This window comes from Fusarium redolens, assembly GCF_020744475.1.
Source record: "Fusarium redolens strain MPI-CAGE-AT-0023 chromosome Unknown BKA55scaffold_2, whole genome shotgun sequence".
Lineage (NCBI taxonomy): Eukaryota > Fungi > Ascomycota > Sordariomycetes > Hypocreales > Nectriaceae > Fusarium > Fusarium redolens.
The window spans coordinates 3,269,699-3,286,675 of NW_025763665.1; the positions used below are offsets into that span (position 1 = coordinate 3,269,699).

Sequence of the window (16,977 nt, forward strand, 5' to 3'; positions counted from 1 at the left end):
TTTTCGTCTCGCTGCCATGATCTCTTCGTATCACTTCCTGAATCCATGGAGGCGGATGAGGCTATAGGATGAAGTATCCGAATGCAGCTCGCTTCAAAAGACCATTCCATGTGGATTTCGTGGTATCAGACGGGCAGAAGCAGTGTCTGCAAGTATTGATCGAGGACCCTAAGGATTCGGGCTCAATGGGGTGAGCAGTCGAAGCTGGCAGCTCGGATCACAGGGACAGAATCCATCTGAGCAAGCTTTGGCCCTATATGCAGCCGATTTGAGTAGTTGCATGGGCTTTGGGGGCCATTACGTTGCCAGCTTAACCCATAAACTTCATCAGCGCAGAGATGATGTAGATGTAAAGAAGGATTTGCACTCCAATACCCAGTCCGAGTTGCTCATTTCATAGGCCTTTGTCTCTCGGGAAGCTCGATGGGCGCTAGTCTCATCAGATGGGCTTGTGCTTCGTGATTCATTGTGTCACTAGGTATCATAGGTTTTCCGCCTCGCCTGCTGAAATATGCGAGCCACCTCGTTGGTGGTTTGAACCTGTTACCATGATCCCGCACAGTCTTCTATTCTTTTCAACACGTAGCTCTGCAGAAGCGTTTCTGAGTGTACTGCTTAAGGTCCTGTTTGGGGTTGCGAGATCGCCGAGCTCCATGAGCTCTGAAGACTAACCAGAAGTTGGTGATCACGATCATAGGGCTGAGTGGCAGCTCACAAAAGGCACGGGGATTTTGACTGAATAAATCGATTTCCAGCAGCTGTAAAGTTACGTCTTCGTGCTTACGCCGGGGGCACTCCAAAAATATGTTAATCCGGACTGTTAAAGCATGCGCGATGTTTCTTATGGCTCAAAGCAGCAGTTGCCGAAGCTTATAATATTGAGGCATTGAGCTTGGTATGGTGGCTTTGAAGCTTCGTGGCGGTCCGATCTCTGAGCGCCTGTGGTGATAAGCTTGATCGGTTTGCTACCCGTCACACATGAAAGGTTAACTTTCCTCTTTGGCCGTTACGAGTGCAATCACTAAATGTGTATCATGATCAACACTCACTTCATTCCAAACCACTTCAATGACGCAGATGCAATAGTCACTGATCTCCAATGTTGAAGAAGTCAGTGGCTCACTATACGCACTAACGCAGGGGATCCAATGAAGACGATCCACCAGATGCGGCCAAGCCACTGCGGCTTTGAAGGGTCTGGCTCTGACAGCCCCAAATCCATATCCATATCCATTCAAGGGCGAGCTCCCCGTCACCCCATCCCAGTCAAGGGATAATCCCAAAGACCCCCTAAGAACAAAGTGCTTGACCACCAAACTTCGAGTATCGTCAACCCTTACTTCAACTCCGACCCTTTCGACTCTCATTTATCCCCCGTCGCCGTTCAAAACACTCATTGCCTTTCGAATTCTACCTTATCCGTGCGCCCATCTCGACCGCCATTGTTTCATCATGGCTGGTCATTGGAGTCCTCGACAGCGTACGAATCGCGCCAACACCATCGGCGCATTTGTCTTCTTCGTCTTCTTTATCTACTTCTTCCGCGACAGTCTTTTGCCCTCGAGTACGCCGGCGCGAAAACATAGGAATGATTACTCTCATATGGCCCTGGGCGACAACGATGTCGAGATGGTGGTCGCAAGTATGAAGCATGAAAATGTTTCGTGGCTTGATCAATATCTCCCTGAATGGAAGAAGAACATCTACGTGGTCGACGACAACAAGGCCAAGCTGACTGTACCTATGAATAAGGGTCGCGAAGCCATGGTCTTTCTGACGTATGTCGTTTTGTCCCCAATTTTTCATTCCTGATACTGACATTTCTGCCTGTAGCTACATCATTGATCGATACGACTCCCTACCTGGCAACGTCGTCTTCCACCACGCCGAGCGCTTCCAATGGCACAACGATAACCCCGATTACGATGCTCTCCCTCTGCTCCAAAACTTCCGTTTCGATAACCTAAAGAAGGTCGGCTATGCCAATTTGCGATGTGTCTGGGTCCTTGGTTGTCCTGCTGAGATTCGACCCATCAAGGATGAAGCCCCTGCGAAGGAGGGTGAACCTATTCACGCCCGTCATGTCTACAAGGCCGCTTTCCAGGAGCTATTTCCCAGTCTTGAGATTCCCGAGGAGGTCGGCGTCACTTGCTGTTCACAATTTGCTGTTCGCCGAGAGACCATTCACTTGCGTCCTCGCGCAGAATATGTGCGATTTCGTGAGTGGCTGATTGTGTCTGCCTTGGGAGATGACCTCAGCGGCAGAGTTCTTGAATATTCATGGCACAGTACGTTTAACGCCCACACAACTACTCACCGATAGATAGACTAACTCTTCACAGTCATCTTTGGCAAACCCGCAGTCAATTGTCCAAACGCTGCCGATTGTTATTGCCAGAACTATGGCATGTGCGATTTAAAGTGTGAGGCAGATAAGTGTGAAGGCCAATACACACTCCCTCCCTTCTCAACCCTCCCCAAGGGCTGGCCCCAGCTCGGATGGAAGGGAGAGAACCGTGGATGGAAAGGACAACCATAAATAAACGAGGAAGAAATATAATGGGTTCGCGTCGCCAATAGGGATTTTACGAATGATGGGGGTTTCTCGAAAGTCAACACTGCATGTTTAATTTGGGGCCTTTCATGGGAAGTGTTTCGACGCAAGGGAAGCGCAAGTATTCCTTACTTCTGGGTTTCTGGAATTATTGGTTATGGGATGGGCGTCTAGGATTGGGTTGGGCAATCTGTTATGTCTGCACCAAGTAGAGTTTCTGTAACATCATCATGGGATAATTGAAAAGGCCATTCAAAAGAGTACAAATGCCAGAGAAAGCCAGACAGCTTAAGACCTCCATCCTAAGTGACAAGAATAGCCAATCTCAAAGCTTATTAAGCTATGTTAAATTTATCTAAATATTTTTGTCATCTAAAATAAAAGGTAGAAGTTTTCTTATTCCCTGCGAACATTGCATTTACATTGAAAAGTGATATAATTTAGAGTTGGCTTTAACACATGAAGTCAAGTTGTCACATTCCAAACAGCTAGGTACTGTTGGTTCAGAGTTCTGGGGCTGAAGACAAATACGGACAGAATCGATCTGGTTCTACCTTTCGATCGAATTTATGCTACTTCTTGAGATCAGTATCAAATAGGCGCCACAATCATGTTTCCCATTCTGAACCTTTTGCTATATTGTCATCCAGTAACCGGAGGCTGTTCTTGAGCCTGGGTTCTCGGCCCCCTCCCACCTCGGAATTGAAGCCCCACCCCCACTTCTTTCCAGCTCAACCAGAAGCTCCCGTCAAAGCTCGCCTTCAGCAACAGATTCATAGCTTGACGAACCACACTTACAGTCACCCATCAAAACGTTGCAAGATTGTAATACTCTCAAATCATAGTTACTATCAAGAATACATCATTCAAGATGGATACATCAACTCCCACCAACCTGATGGGTAAGACCTTCTTGACCGAATATTATCAACATGGCTAACATCGCTCAGACAAGCACCAGAAGATCATCTCCGAGATCCTCAGGTCCTACCGCGACTTGATGAACTGTGTCACTTCCCATGGCATGGATAAGGAAAAGCAGGGCGACTACGAAGCCCAAGCGAACAAGCTGAACTACAGAGACCCCGATACAATGGCAGCCGCTGGCTTAAAGACACAAAGAAAGTTTAACGAACTGGTAAGTTGATAGCACACCACGGAATTATCATGGCTGACATGAATTAGTACGAAAGCATCAAGGAACTCCTTGCTCTGACTCGTACAATCAAAGAGCTCTGGGTATTTGGACCTCTTGATAGAGCTGATGAACATCGCAAAGAGAAGGAGGAGCAAATTGATCGCGACGTTGCTGAAATCACTACTCTTTTCAACAAGATTGACGCGAATGCTATGCGAGAGCTTGCGGAGAAGAATGGTGGGACGTGGGAACCTCAAGGAGAAGCTGCTTCGGCGGCACCACCAGCAACGGCACCACCATCAGCGACGACAACTGCTCAAGCGCCAGAGGCGCCAGCCCCGGCTGGAAATTAGAAAGGCGTCGGGGCGGCTGTAGAAGCACCATCACCTTCAGTCAACAGCCCGGCGACATTGGGACGTGATACTCCAATGGATGTGGATTCCCCTGCCGGATTTGCGACAACTGGGCCTGGCACTCCAACTGAGGAGGCAGCATCAGAACGAGCCAGATCCGCAGCAGCCAATCCCGGTGCTTCGAAGGAATAGGCACTGGCACAATATTCAGTTTGATGTTCGACAAGGCTGGTATTTAGGATCATGAGCCAGAAGACCTTTGGAGTAAACGGATACTGGGACGTGACGAATATCAATAGTAGACGGCGTTTTCGGAGTTGGTGTTCAAAAAGACTATGATATAGATAGTCAATTTTGGGACCTTTGTTCTCGGTATGACTTCAAGAATTCTTATTGCTTTATTTGCGCTCCTTTGATCGCCATTCGAGCTCCCTATAACCCAGGTTCGCAGTATAAAGGCTCTAGTAGACCTCAAGCAGAGACTTCAGCAAGGTAAAGTCGTACGCTATCTCCCATTCGTTTACACCAGTTAAAGGCATCAACAGACCTTTTTAGTAACAAGGCAAAGAGTGAAAGTTCTTGTTCCTGTTCGAGTCGAGATGGAGTTTGGCAGCGATCACAGTTCAGCGAGGTAAGGTAGGTGCAGCCACGGCTCCTGCCCTCCTCAGAAGAATCTGGTCTTCCTTCCCGAGCCACGCGCAGAGCACGCCCTCAAAGTCCTTCTTAACTTCCCGTTCTTCTTACTCCTCCATGACTTTTTTCCTTTCCATCTTCTTCAAGCCAATCTCCCCGCACCATAAGCCTGAACCGCGAAACTCCTCTCGTTTGTATTTCACTTCCATTCCGTGTTCTAAACCATTTCATCATGTTTTCTCGTCTCTTGATCGCTGCCTTTGGCGTCACGGCTGCCCTTGGCCAAACATCTTATGGAGAGCAGTTCAAGTACTGGGGCTGTGCTATTGTTGATGCTGCGGGTTTCAGCAACCCAGTCCCGCTTCCCAACGGTATCTTGACTCCAGAAACATGTCAGGCCGCTTGTGCTGGCCACATGTTCGCCGCGGTGTCTCCTTAGTAAGTGTTATTGCATGGTCATCGCATCAAGTCTAACATTTTCAGTGCTTGCCGTTGCGGAGACGATGCCAACGCCATCAAGTCGGTCGGCGAACACTCTTGCAACTACCCATGTACTCAAGACCCCAACTCTCCCATGTGTGGTGGAATATGCCCCGAGGGTACTCCCAGCATCTCAAACTTGTTCATTGTCGAACCGGCTGAGCTTCAAGCTTCTGAACCTGTGCCTCAGCTGGACAACCCGTTAAACCAGCCTGTGTCTATCAATGATGTCCCTCCCTCCATGGCTCCACAGGCTTCTTTTGCTTCTGACGCACTCCCCGTGGCTACATCGTCTCCTCTGCCAGGCGGCCCCCTTCCTCAGAGTGAGGTTGTTCAGGCTCCCCCAAAGTCAACTGATGCCGTTCAGCAGCCCCCTGTGACATCAGTCACTCCCCCCTCTTCGACTTCCATTCCATCTGATCCTCCCGTTACTTCGCCCGCTCAGCCTGAGCAGTCACCTTCACAGTCGACCATCAATTTCCCATCTACTCTCACACTGCCTTCAAGCGCATCCCCATTGGCCCCAACAGCGAGTGCCCCAGACTCTACGACCGAGGTGCCTGGAATTCCGCCCAAGTCTCAAACAGAGCCTTCCACGAGTGAGACTTTGTTGACAGAGACGGGTCCTATTCCCTCAGTGGCACCAAGCCGGGTGGATGTGTCAGAGTCGAGGCGCTTCGAGATCTCGATGCTGTCCGCAATTGGTGGTCTTCTGTTCATGGTCATCATGGCCATTTAGCGACGGGGTGTAACAACCCGACTTCGCATTCATGTGCTCTTGGAAGCACACGAGGGAAACCATGTGTAGGCAGCTGGATGGTACTGTGGTTGATGTCAAGCAATCTTGAGGCCGTCTAGGTCAACAGTGTACAGTATTTTAATGTGATCAAAAAAGAACGCACAGCCTTTCAAGCTGCTTAGATCGTTTACTGAAGTCCGATGTTACTTTGACACTCGGCCTGGTCTTGTGATGATTTATCTTCTCTTCGCTCTGAATTGCATGTACTGGACTTGACCATCAACTCAGGCCATCTTTCTAGCCACATATCATGATGTAGAGATTTATAAATGAATCTCTCATCTAGCTAACCCCCTCGCGTTGTTCATTTTTTTCCTCTTCGCGTTCCCCATACGACACTAGACGACCAGGAAGATTGCAAAAAAACCGGGATCCCAAGAGCAGCAGCCAGAAATAGTCGACCAGATAGGGGCAGCAAGAGGCTAATCAAGTGATAAAATATTTATATCAGCCAATATTTTGGTATACAATGAATCCCTATTTTTCTGCTACCAACCTGACGACTTATATCAGAAGATTTGGCGAATGTAGGGTAAGGAAATCGAGACATCTGACGTAAATCAATGCATGAATGGCGGCCCCACTGGAGCTCCGAGTGCCAACGCAGGGGAAAGTGGCGGGGTAGAGCTGACGACGGAGCAACCCAAGACAACATCAATACCTACACCTACAACCCATGAGATAGACAAGATGCAGTCCGGAATATCAGGTAAGACTATCGAGGCCCTGGCGATGGGCTACCGCTAACAATTGTAGCTTCTCAGGAGCTGCAGGACCAGTTCAACTCGCTGCTATCGTCGGACGACACCTTCGGTCTCCTCGCAACCATTGAGAAAGAAGCTCTGGTCCCCGTTGCTACGATCCCTTCAAAGTCGAGCTCATTCTCCGATAACCTCTCTGGCCTCTCGCCTCACTTGAAGCCCGATGCCGCTCTCTACATTATCCTTCGTCGCTACGACACCGCTCCTCGATTTCTAGCCATTACCTACGTCCCCGACTCTGCGAAGGTGCGCCAAAAGATGCTTTTCGCCTCAACACGCTTGACCTTTGTGCGTGAGCTGGGAACAGAACATTTCCGCGAGACTATCTTTGCTACGACAGCCGAGGAATTGAGCGTAAAGGGCTTCGAGAAGCATGATGCGCATAATAAGCTGGATGCACCACTCACCGAAGAGGAGCAGCAATTGGGCGAGGTCAAGCGTGCTGAGCAGGAGGCGGGATCAGGAACAGGTCATAAGGAGATTCATCTAAGCAAGAACTTTGCTATGCCCATCTCCGAAGATGCTGTTGCCGCTCTGAAGGAAGTTGGCCAGGACGGTGGCCGAATCGTGACAATGCTGGTAAGTACTTGAAACATGAACTGATCCCACATAAACTAACCCCTCTATAGAAAATCAACCCCGATACCGAGGTGGTGGAGCTCGTCCCCGAGGCACCCACGCCAAGTGGCATTGCAGAACTGACGCAGGCCATCTCCTCAACTGAGCCGCGGTTCACCTTCTACCGCTATACTCACACGCACAACGGTGCCGAGTCGAGCCCCATTCTGTTCTTCTACACCTGCCCGTCAACACCCGGAAACAAGTCCATCAAGTTCCGAATGATGTACCCCCTGATGAAGCGATCCGTTCTGGAGGTCGCTGAGAGGGAGGCTGGTCTTAAGCTTGAGAAGAAGTTTGAGGTGGAGGAGCCTAGTGAGATTACCGAGCAGTCGGTTTTGGAGGATTTGCATCCCAAGGTTGCGGCCCGACAGGGCTTTAGCCGACCGAAGCGACCTGGCCGATGATTCTGAGTTCGTGAGATCTGAGTCAACACGGTGAAACGTTCAGATTAGTCGTGTCTTCTCAGCGCCTACAGTTTGAAACGGGGATTAGATAAACGTTGAGATTGATACACAAAAAAAGTCAATTGCCCAAGCTACAAATGCTGGTATTTATCCAAGATGCATGCACGCAATAAGAACCCAAGCCGCCCTTCACTCCAATGCATGGTATACTTGTTCCCCCTCTATACTCTTCATCCTTCTTTTTCTTTTGTCCTTTCCTCTCATCTTGCCATCTTAGATCGACTCTTCAGCTTCCTTCACAGCAACTTGCACTGTGAACCGATTAGAAACTGAGACGATACAAGCGGCTTCCAAAATATGTGTTTGACTGGCGTTCTTGCGGTTCGTCCTTCTAGGTAAAAGGTTTCCCCAACAAGAGCTTCAGTTGGTGATGGGTAATTTTGTGGTTTATTGCCACCGCTCTATTCCTCGTACTTGCCTCCGACCAGGGAAATGTTGCTCTTTTCTAGCTTATCCTTGAGGAACTCGTAGACGGTGAAGGTGACAGCTTGGCCGGGGGCGACACGCATGATTCGAGGGGTGATACCCTTGTAGAAAGCGTGAACTCCTTCTTGCCTGTGAAGAGTCAGTATATTAATCTGTCTTGTGTGGAAATGTGTGACTCACTTGAACATGTCTCCAGCAATTCGAGTAATACGTGTCCATGCGCTGACTCCAGGCTCAGCAGTAGCCTTTTGTAGACGAGTCTTGATAGTATCAATAGGAGCATTGCTCATAGGACCCATAGCACCAGAAACGAGACCAATAAGAGTAGTCTGCCAGTTGGGCAGGTTTGTGTTCTCATACTGAGGCTGCCACTTCTTCAACCAATCCTTAAAGTAGCTGTACGCAGTAAAGTTGACAGCCTGGTTAGAACCCTGCCTCAACGCCGTCAAGCTCACACCGCGGTACAGCGCACCGAAACCCTCCTCCTTAACAACAGTGTACAGCGCATGCGCAGCATTGCGATACTTGGGGACGTCGAGAGGATCCGCCATGGAGTGGTGTTGCGCCTGGAGACGAATTTTGATGACCTCCATGGGCGTGACGACGGCCACGGCTTCTGTGACACCGGCTGATAGACCAGCGATGAAGGTAGCTTTTCCAGAAACAAGGCCGGTTTCTGGATCAGCGAGGATTTGCTTGTACCACTCAAAGGACGTAAAGCGGATGGCCATCTTTGGCACGATGCCTGTGAGGACGGCGCCGAGACCCTTGTAGAGGCCGAGGGGTGTCTCCTTTGCGATGATGGCTGCGCCGGTCTTGATGAAGCCGCGCTTGGGGGCACCTGGTTGGCGCGCGCGCCTTGAGAGCTGCATGCGGACTTTGATTGTGTCTTTTTTATTTCACATGTTAATTGTGGTGGGATTTTTGGGGTTTGCGACTGGAGCTTACCGAGAGGATGGCAGGCGAGAGCTTCCATCATACCAGCACCACCACCAGCTGCGATTCATGTTAGTTTCTGTACAATTGCGCATGGAGAACCGTTTCTTTGGTCGCGACATACCAATGAGGTTAACAGCCGCTGAGGGCGGCTGTTTCTTTCCATTCCCATTCTTTGAAGCCATTGCGACAGAATTGATCTTTCGGTCAATCTTGCGCCGAGTTAACAGTTATTTCAAATCCGAGAGTTTGCGCCGAGTTCGTAGAGCCGAGGTTCGGATCGGTGGATGCTTATTTACTTTAGTCTAATGGTAGCTTCGAGGAACAGACGAGAGAGAGAGAAAGGGACAAAAAAGTGAAAGAGAGGGCTAAGAGGAGAGAAGAGAACAAGAGCGGAAATCGGAGGAAGGAAACAATTTAAGAGAATTGAAGAGCAGAGTAGCATATGCCATGACCACGATCCATGTCGGCGATGGACCGAGTCTAGAGGGTCTAATACTTACACACCTCAAAAGGTTATGATTGAAGTCCGGAGAACCCCACATTGTAAACTAGATTACGGGGAAAATAAGTTGGAGTTGGGGAATGGACGGGAACGGGATTGGGGGTAAAATGGAAGACCTCGGAGGATGCCTTGGCAATGAATTGGCTGAAGAAACGGCATTCGAAGGTGTGATTTATGTGAATATGGTATTATTGAATATATTCATTGCTGTATCTGTAACATGTTTTGTCAAGATACATGCTCATGAAGCTGTATAGTTGACCACCAAGGTGTATTCTCATCTCATGGTATGGAAATTCATGCCTTCACACCCTCTCTCTCAGATGCCGTTCCATCGTCTCTCACATGCAACTCCCCTAAACCCCTTCCAGAACCAACACAAGAAACTCCCACCTCACAAAACAATATCCACGAACTCTGACGTCGGCCCTCAGCTCTGGGTTTCTTTAGACCGACAGTCAATGCCCCACCAGTGGTCCGGGCAGATGGAGGACCAGGGTTCAGAGCATCATTCCATGCAGCCGAGACAACGAGCCTCTGAATAGTCCTTAAAAAGAGTGGCACATGCTACACTGTAAGAGCTCTGAAGGAAATATGTTTGGTGATCACGAGCTTGAGATGACTCAATTTACCTGGGCTCGTTGAAGCTCGGTGAGAGATTGGTTGTAAGTGACGTCGATGCACTTTTACCGACGGGTAGCCGAGCTTGTGATATTGCGGGGTCCTCCCCCGTTAGATAATCAATCAACTTTATTCGTGAGGAGAACAGAGCATATCATGACAGCCCCAGGTCAAGGGAAGAATTTACGTATTCATGATCACGAGCTTCAAGCAGGGGCTCTTTTTCATCATTGGTTCATTTTCATCACTTCAACGATGGCTACCACCAATTATCATCCCCCACAGCCTTTATTTCTACCCACACACCTTTAACTAAAACCCACACCCTCTCCAAACGGCCATCGTCCGCCGTCAAGGGGAGAAATAAAACAACAGCAAGAAAAGGTGAAGCGCATGACCGAGCTTTGCCGAGGTCTGTAAGTGGGCTCAACCTATGATTTCCAGTTATTTCCATACCCTTTTTCAAAAATCTCAGATCTGTTTTATAAATTTCCGGAAATACTTCACCGTCGGGTAAAGACTCTAGCACTGCCGTCCTTGTAAGGAGAGGATATCAATTGCCGATGAAGAAAAGGATATAAGTGCCCCCCTTGAACCGCGGAATACTCTGACCCTACTCTTCCGTGCTGTTCCGATAAGATTCAGGATTAATCAGATAGGTTAGGCACGGATAGATGCCGATGTTATATGCCTTCCATGTTTCCATTGACTCGGAGCTCGAGGTCGGAGTTTCGGAGACTCGGATCTGAGGTTTGATTGGTTGCGTACCTGAGGCGCTTCCGAGAGAATGTCGGAAAGGGAGGGTCCACTCGCGGAGCCGCGACGGTGAGGTCGTAGCCGACCCGGCCAGGAAGGTCTCCGCCAAATATTCACGGCTATTACTATTCCTACAGTACATTCTGAAGCTATTTAAGACTTCCTTTCTTTACTTATTTATGAATTGCCTCATACCTGTGTCCCCCAGGGCTGGTGAATTCGAAAGACACGGTATAAAACGGGAAGAGTCCCTGTCATTAAATTATACCCGGATGGGATTTCAGCCGCCAGGGTCCAAGATCATTAATTAGACTGATTTGACTGGTCCGCTTACCGCAAATCATGCTGTATCCACATCCCGATATTGCAAACCCCCAAAGTCTTGAATTTCCTCAGGGACTGACGATGGGGGACGTTTGGGATGAAACGTAGCAGAGTTTGCTGTGGTTCGTAATTGTTTGCTATGATCACTTGGCTGCACTAACAATGTGATCTTGTCGACATGGTTGTGAGACGATACTCAAGGCATCTTTACATTCTCGATACATGAAACCTGGCCAAGAAGTCATCCGTGTGAAGTGAGGGCAAACTTCCATCAGGAGGTCTCTACACCAGATAGTTCACGTGACGCGAGTTACAAACAATCCCTTCTAATGCCTGTTTGTAAAGGACATGTAATGGTCATCCACAAGATCATTCCTGTCACGACTGCCTACTGTCATACCGCTTCCTATTTCAATGTGTTGTACCCCATCTGTCATGATGCGTGACAGAGGTCTGCAGTTAGTCAAGCGATTCAACGTCATGTCTACCAGGCTTACCACAAGTCTTCACTTATATAAGGCCAGAATGTCCGTTCACTTCCCTTCATTTCAAAATGGAGGCCATATTCTTTTATATACGCAATGGACGTTATCCAATGTTTCATTCAATATCAACCTTCTCATCCAAACTATAACGCTTAAATAGCAATAAATGGCAACGACTTTTCCTTATATATCCGCCGCCTCCCCAGCATTTCTCCCTATATTATCCGCCGGCCCACACTCAACCACCCTCCCTCTATCCAGCCTCAAGCACCACGTCGCATCCTCCACAGCCTCCAACCGATGCGCAATCGTGATGACAGTGCTCTCCTTGAGTTCCTGCCTAAGGATCCTCTGAACCATCGCCGCTGTCCCACGATCAATTGACGCCGTTGCTTCATCGAGAATGACAAGGCCACTTCGTCTGAGGACAGCTCGACATATACCCACGAGCTGTCTCTGGCCCTGACTGAGATTCTTTCCGCCCGCGTCAATGCGGGTTTCGAGACCCCAGTCAGTACCGAGAACGCGATGGATTGCGTTTGTGCATTCTTGGTCGGAGAACTTGGCTTCTGGGTCGATGTTGTCGTGTAGTGTGCCGGGGAAGAGAATAGGATCTTGTTGGATGAACGTTACGCGGTTGCGGAGGGCTGTGCGGCTAATGTGTGCGAGATCCATGCTTCCGATTGAGACGGCGCCGGAGAATGGTGCTTGTGTTACGAGGAGAGCGTTTGCGATGGTTGACTTTCCGGAGCCTGTTCGACCGAGAACTGCGCATGTCGAACCACCAGGGATTTCGAATGATACGTTGTCCAGCACCGAGGGAAGATTGTCGGCGTACTTGAATGACATATCCTGGAAGCGTACACTATCACATGGTCTGGGCCAGTCTTGGGGAGGCTCGATATCACCGCTGGGTTCTTCGGGAATACGGTTCAGAGCATCGACTCTCTCGAGGGACACGGCATCGAGTTGAAGAGCTGCAAACTTCTCGCAGAGTTGTTGAACAGCAATCATGGCGATGTTGGTTTGAGTCAGAACAAAACCGACTGCACTAGCTGGTGTACCCATATATACCATGGAGAGAACAAGGATGGTTCGCATGATGGCTGATGACATACCGAGTCTAAAGTCGAGCCAGAAAGTCATACTCCAGAAGAAATGGTCGTGCTTCTGAAAGTCATCAACAGCTTCCAAGTGCTTATCTTGAAAGCGGCTCTCGACCTTAAGAGCACGGATTGTTACAAGACCATCCTGCATGACTCCAATGTTGGCGATGATAGGAGTCAGATATCGCATCTCCATTCGACGTAGACATCGCGAAGCGGGGACGTATATACGATAGAAGTATGCGAACAGAATGGCGACAACAAAGATAACCGCGACAAGGAAGATCTGATGCGTCATGATGGCGAGGAGACTCAGTGAGAGAGCGACCAGGTTAAACACAAACTGCTCGAGGGGCGCGAGGATTCCACCATCGACCATGCCCATGTCGGAGATGAGACGGTTCTTGAGTTGGCCTGTGGGTGTGATATCATGATAGCGGAAGGACGCCTTGCTAACTCTGTCGATGGCGATTCTGAAGAGCCGTTGAGCTGCGCGGATGCTGATTGAAGCGAGGAGGACCTGGGCCGAGGCGTATGAGACGATTTGTGCGATTGATAGACCAGCAAGGACGTATAACCAAGGGCGAGGGTTTTGGTTAGGACTAGGAAGACCCCAATAGTCGCTCTCAACCAAGGTTTCGAAATTTGCAGATTCGTGGCCCCATGCTTCGAGGAGTCGTGCTCGCGCAATGTCGCAGTACCGAGATAATCCGTAGAACAAAGATAGAAACACCCATAGATGCCATCCTCCTGCACCCATATACCGAAGATATATACCAATAGGAATAGACCCTGTCTCGGTAACTTCTTCAGGAAGGCTTTTGTCGCTTGAAATTTCTTCAGATACATGCTCATTAGACATTTCGTGAGGTTGAACTTCAGTAGGGCCAGAGTTGAAAAGATGAGGATGCTCGAGTTCTTCTTTGAGTTCCGTTGGCGTTAGAACATGGGCGTAACCATCGTTGATATCAATAACTTGATCAGCATGTCGAAGAACGAGATCATCACGATGTGTAACGAGAACAATTGTTCGCGTCTTGGCCAGCGGCCCACAAAGGAAGCGCTGAACGATATAACTCGCCGTATCGTGATCCAGCGCTGCGAGGGGATCATCCAAAAGAAGAATCCGACAGCTACTATAGACTGCCCTCGCCAGCGCCACACGCGCCTTTTGACCGCCAGAAAGTCCAATACCACCCTCCTCAAGCTTCGTTCGATCACCCATAGGAAACGTCGCGAAATCAGGAATCAGTGCACAAGCACTGATAACATCTCGATATCTCGAACCATCGAACGATTCATGGAAGAGAATGTTCTCTCTGATCGTCTTGTTCTGCAACCATGGAAGTTGTTGCGCATATGAGATAGGTTCATCAGCTCTTGAGAAGTGACCACTACGGTGCTCCAGCTCGTTGAGGATCGCAAGCAATAAACTAGATTTGCCTGAACCAACTTTGCCGCGCACGACGGTTAACCCCGTTGAGAATTTGAGGGTCAAGTCGCGAAGAACAAGATGGTCTGTTGAGGGGCGTGCAAAACATGCTTTGTTGAATTCGATATCGCGCGCTTCACAACCGCTAAAGGCGTCTTCGTCTCGGTCGGGTTCGGACATGTATTTGTTGACGCGCTCGACAGGGATAGTGCACTTCCACACTGCAGAAATAAGATCAAAAGCTTCGCGGGTACTAGCCTCGAGCTGTGCAAAGAGCTGTAGTGAAGGCCAGATAACGTCGTTCGGTAACCCGCGTCCAAGGATGAGTGTGTATAAACAAATACTCGCAAACGGATAAACCGCGCCTCCAAAAACATTGATTGTCGAGATAGCAGCATTAACAATTGAAATATGTAGCCTCTTCCTCATCTCAACGTCTCGAAATCTTAGAATCCGATCTCTCCACGATGATGTCCAGCCATTGAGCTTAAGCGGGCGACTAGCCTCTACAAAATGCGCAACAGCCTGAGCCCTCCGATCAGAATGTGCAGTTCGTTGACGTTCAAGCTTGATGACCTGACGAACGAGGAGAGAGTTGCAGATGAGGAAGATGACCATGAATCCGAAGCCGACGCAGGATGGCCAGCCCATTATGTCGATTAGGTAGTAGATTGTGACGATGACTTTTATGGGTGTTGCTACAACGCGTGGAAACTCCCAGAATCGTTGGGATATCTCATAAGTATCTCCGCGGATTAGGTTGACTACCTTTGCGTTTGAAGCTTGATGGTCTGGCGTTGGTTTCTCTGCTGGTCTGGATTTGTTGCGGCCACAGCATTTGTTGAAGAACTTTCCAAAGCGGCTTGAAGGAGCATTACCCTCTTCAACACCAACTGAAGGATCTTTCTCTGTCATTTCAGATCCTGGGACGGCTCTGGTGAGGAGCTTGCTGAATAAACCGATGAATGTCTCGCCGCGACTTCGTTCGTAGGCCTTGCGGGAGTACCATCCTGAGGACGTTCTTGCGATTTGACGGATGGTGTCGATGCTGAGAATAACGACGCACCAGAGTCCAGCTTCTGCGGGGTCGTTCTTGTCAAGAGATTGATAGAGCTTACTTGTGAGACGAAGATTAGAAACTTCAGCGACTCGTTCCAGGATGGCTGCGAACGTGCCGATGAGAAGATCCAGACCGTTGGCTTCGATGAGACATGGAAGAAGTTTGCCCTTCAGTGCGCGAAATGCCAGATAAAGCCTCCAGTGCTGAAACTCATAGGGTAGCTGCCATACGTCTTCAATGGCAATTTCTCGTTTTTGGGCGATTTTGGATAGGGGATTTACCCATCTCATGGTCCAGAATTGGAAGAGGGTGAGATTATCTTCAGGACTTCGGACGTGATTTGATGGAGCGACTTTGGCGTTCCCAATATTGGAAGAGCCCCAGAACGGGTTTCGAAGGGGCATGTTCATAATGACCAAGATTGCTAACATTTCAAGGGTGAGTTGCCCGATTTCGAAGGGGCTGATTGAGTTTGCCTTGAAGCTGAGGTAGTAGATTGCTCGAAGAGTAAGAGTCGTCGCCATCATGAGGAGATACTGTAACATCAACAACTTGGGGGCTTGAACAGGTCTATGCAGAACCGTAACCAACGCCGCAACACTCCAAGGCACAAGCTCCATGAACGAAGCTTTATGATGCAAATGGACGATAGCAGAACTGATAGCCAAACCCAACCCAACGAGGGCAATGAGCATCAAGCATAAAGCCCAAAAAGTCCATTTTCGATTCTTAGCTTGAAACGGTTGCGGTTCTTGCGCAAACGGTTGTAACCAGCGGGGAGTAAACCGTGATAACGGCGTTCGACAAAGGTAAAGCAAAAGTATCGAAAATGAAGCAATGTCAAGACTGAGCATGACGCCCACTTCTCGCTTCGGCCATGATGTACCCCATGTTTGGTACAATGGTTGGTCTATGGGTATGTAGTTGAAGAGCTGCTTCGAGAAGCTGGCGTGGTAGAGGTCTACAGCTGCCATACTGGCAAACAGCCAGAGTTCCAAGGTCGATCAACTGGATAAGGCTTTTAGCTCATGAAGCTTTTGAGATGAACGGTGAGAGTTAAATGGAACGTAATAACGGGAACTGAAAGCGTAATAAATGGAGGTAAGACGTCAATGGGTGCTAGATTGGCTTGGTAGGTATACAATGGCTTGGGGGATTCAAGATATAATAAAGCAAAAGCTAGCTGTACAGAACAGAGACGTGAAAAACATACAAATGGCGTTTGTTATGTTATGTTATGTTATGTTCGGGAGATGGGCGATTCACACATGGGAAAGGTTTATTCGCAGGGCGTTACTGTTGGGAGAATACAACACATAAAGTGACGAATTATAAGCCATTGACTCACTGTACAGAGGTGAATGAATTCATATGAATCAGATGTTATACGGAATTGGATGTATCAGGGGGAGTATAAATTGGCAGGGCAAAGTGAGTGAGAGAAGAGACGCTGGCGGTGAATATGGATTTTCCGTCCCTGTTGTGGTCGGCATCAGACCAGAGACCCTTAGATGTCCAATGAG

General features: G+C 48.9%; 7 protein-coding genes across 7 annotated transcripts; 5 read left to right on the forward strand and 2 right to left on the reverse strand.

The window, feature by feature from the left end:
• Positions 1-1,452: 1,452 nt before the first annotated feature.
• BKA55DRAFT_684931 (uncharacterized protein) lies at positions 1,453-2,539 on the forward strand (the record flags this gene model as incomplete). The annotated part of the gene is made up of 3 exons (XM_046198718.1): positions 1,453-1,778; positions 1,834-2,288; positions 2,343-2,539. 3 exons carry the CDS (start codon positions 1,453-1,455, stop codon positions 2,537-2,539), a joined length of 978 nt encoding a protein of 325 aa, XP_046055474.1.
• Positions 2,540-3,425: 886 nt separating this feature from the next.
• Positions 3,426-4,045, forward strand: BKA55DRAFT_684932 (uncharacterized protein; the record flags this gene model as incomplete). Its single annotated transcript, XM_046198719.1, has 3 exons — positions 3,426-3,456; positions 3,505-3,692; positions 3,740-4,045. 3 exons carry the CDS (start codon positions 3,426-3,428, stop codon positions 4,043-4,045), a joined length of 525 nt encoding a protein of 174 aa, XP_046055475.1.
• Positions 4,046-4,910: 865 nt separating this feature from the next.
• Positions 4,911-5,897, forward strand: BKA55DRAFT_534424 (uncharacterized protein; the record flags this gene model as incomplete). The annotated part of the gene is made up of 2 exons (XM_046189592.1): positions 4,911-5,116; positions 5,162-5,897. The coding sequence occupies 2 exons, from the start codon at positions 4,911-4,913 to the stop codon at positions 5,895-5,897; spliced, it is 942 nt and encodes a 313-aa protein (XP_046055476.1).
• Positions 5,898-6,599: 702 nt separating this feature from the next.
• Positions 6,600-7,876, forward strand: BKA55DRAFT_556330 (uncharacterized protein). The gene is made up of 3 exons (XM_046191688.1): positions 6,600-6,666; positions 6,714-7,297; positions 7,348-7,876. The coding sequence occupies exons 1-3, from the start codon at positions 6,648-6,650 to the stop codon at positions 7,741-7,743; spliced, it is 999 nt and encodes a 332-aa protein (XP_046055477.1). The 5' UTR covers positions 6,600-6,647; the 3' UTR covers positions 7,744-7,876.
• A 328-nt stretch (positions 7,877-8,204) lies between these two features.
• BKA55DRAFT_590008 (mitochondrial carrier domain-containing protein) lies at positions 8,205-9,350 on the reverse strand (the record flags this gene model as incomplete). The annotated part of the gene is made up of 4 exons (XM_046195028.1): positions 8,205-8,358; positions 8,410-9,118; positions 9,178-9,225; positions 9,290-9,350. 4 exons carry the CDS (start codon positions 9,348-9,350, stop codon positions 8,205-8,207), a joined length of 972 nt encoding a protein of 323 aa, XP_046055478.1.
• Positions 9,351-9,917: 567 nt separating this feature from the next.
• BKA55DRAFT_556336 (uncharacterized protein) lies at positions 9,918-10,429 on the forward strand. Its single transcript, XM_046191689.1, has one exon. It carries the CDS (start codon positions 9,955-9,957, stop codon positions 10,213-10,215), a length of 261 nt encoding a protein of 86 aa, XP_046055479.1. The 5' UTR covers positions 9,918-9,954; the 3' UTR covers positions 10,216-10,429.
• Positions 10,430-12,027: 1,598 nt separating this feature from the next.
• On the reverse strand, positions 12,028-16,729 carry BKA55DRAFT_188088 (uncharacterized protein). The gene is made up of 2 exons (XM_046185064.1): positions 16,668-16,729; positions 12,028-16,462 (listed from the first exon to the last, which is right to left on the reverse strand). Exon 2 carries the CDS (start codon positions 16,426-16,428, stop codon positions 12,040-12,042), a length of 4,389 nt encoding a protein of 1,462 aa, XP_046055480.1. The 5' UTR covers positions 16,429-16,462; positions 16,668-16,729; the 3' UTR covers positions 12,028-12,039.
• Between the last annotated feature and the right edge of the window lie 248 nt (positions 16,730-16,977).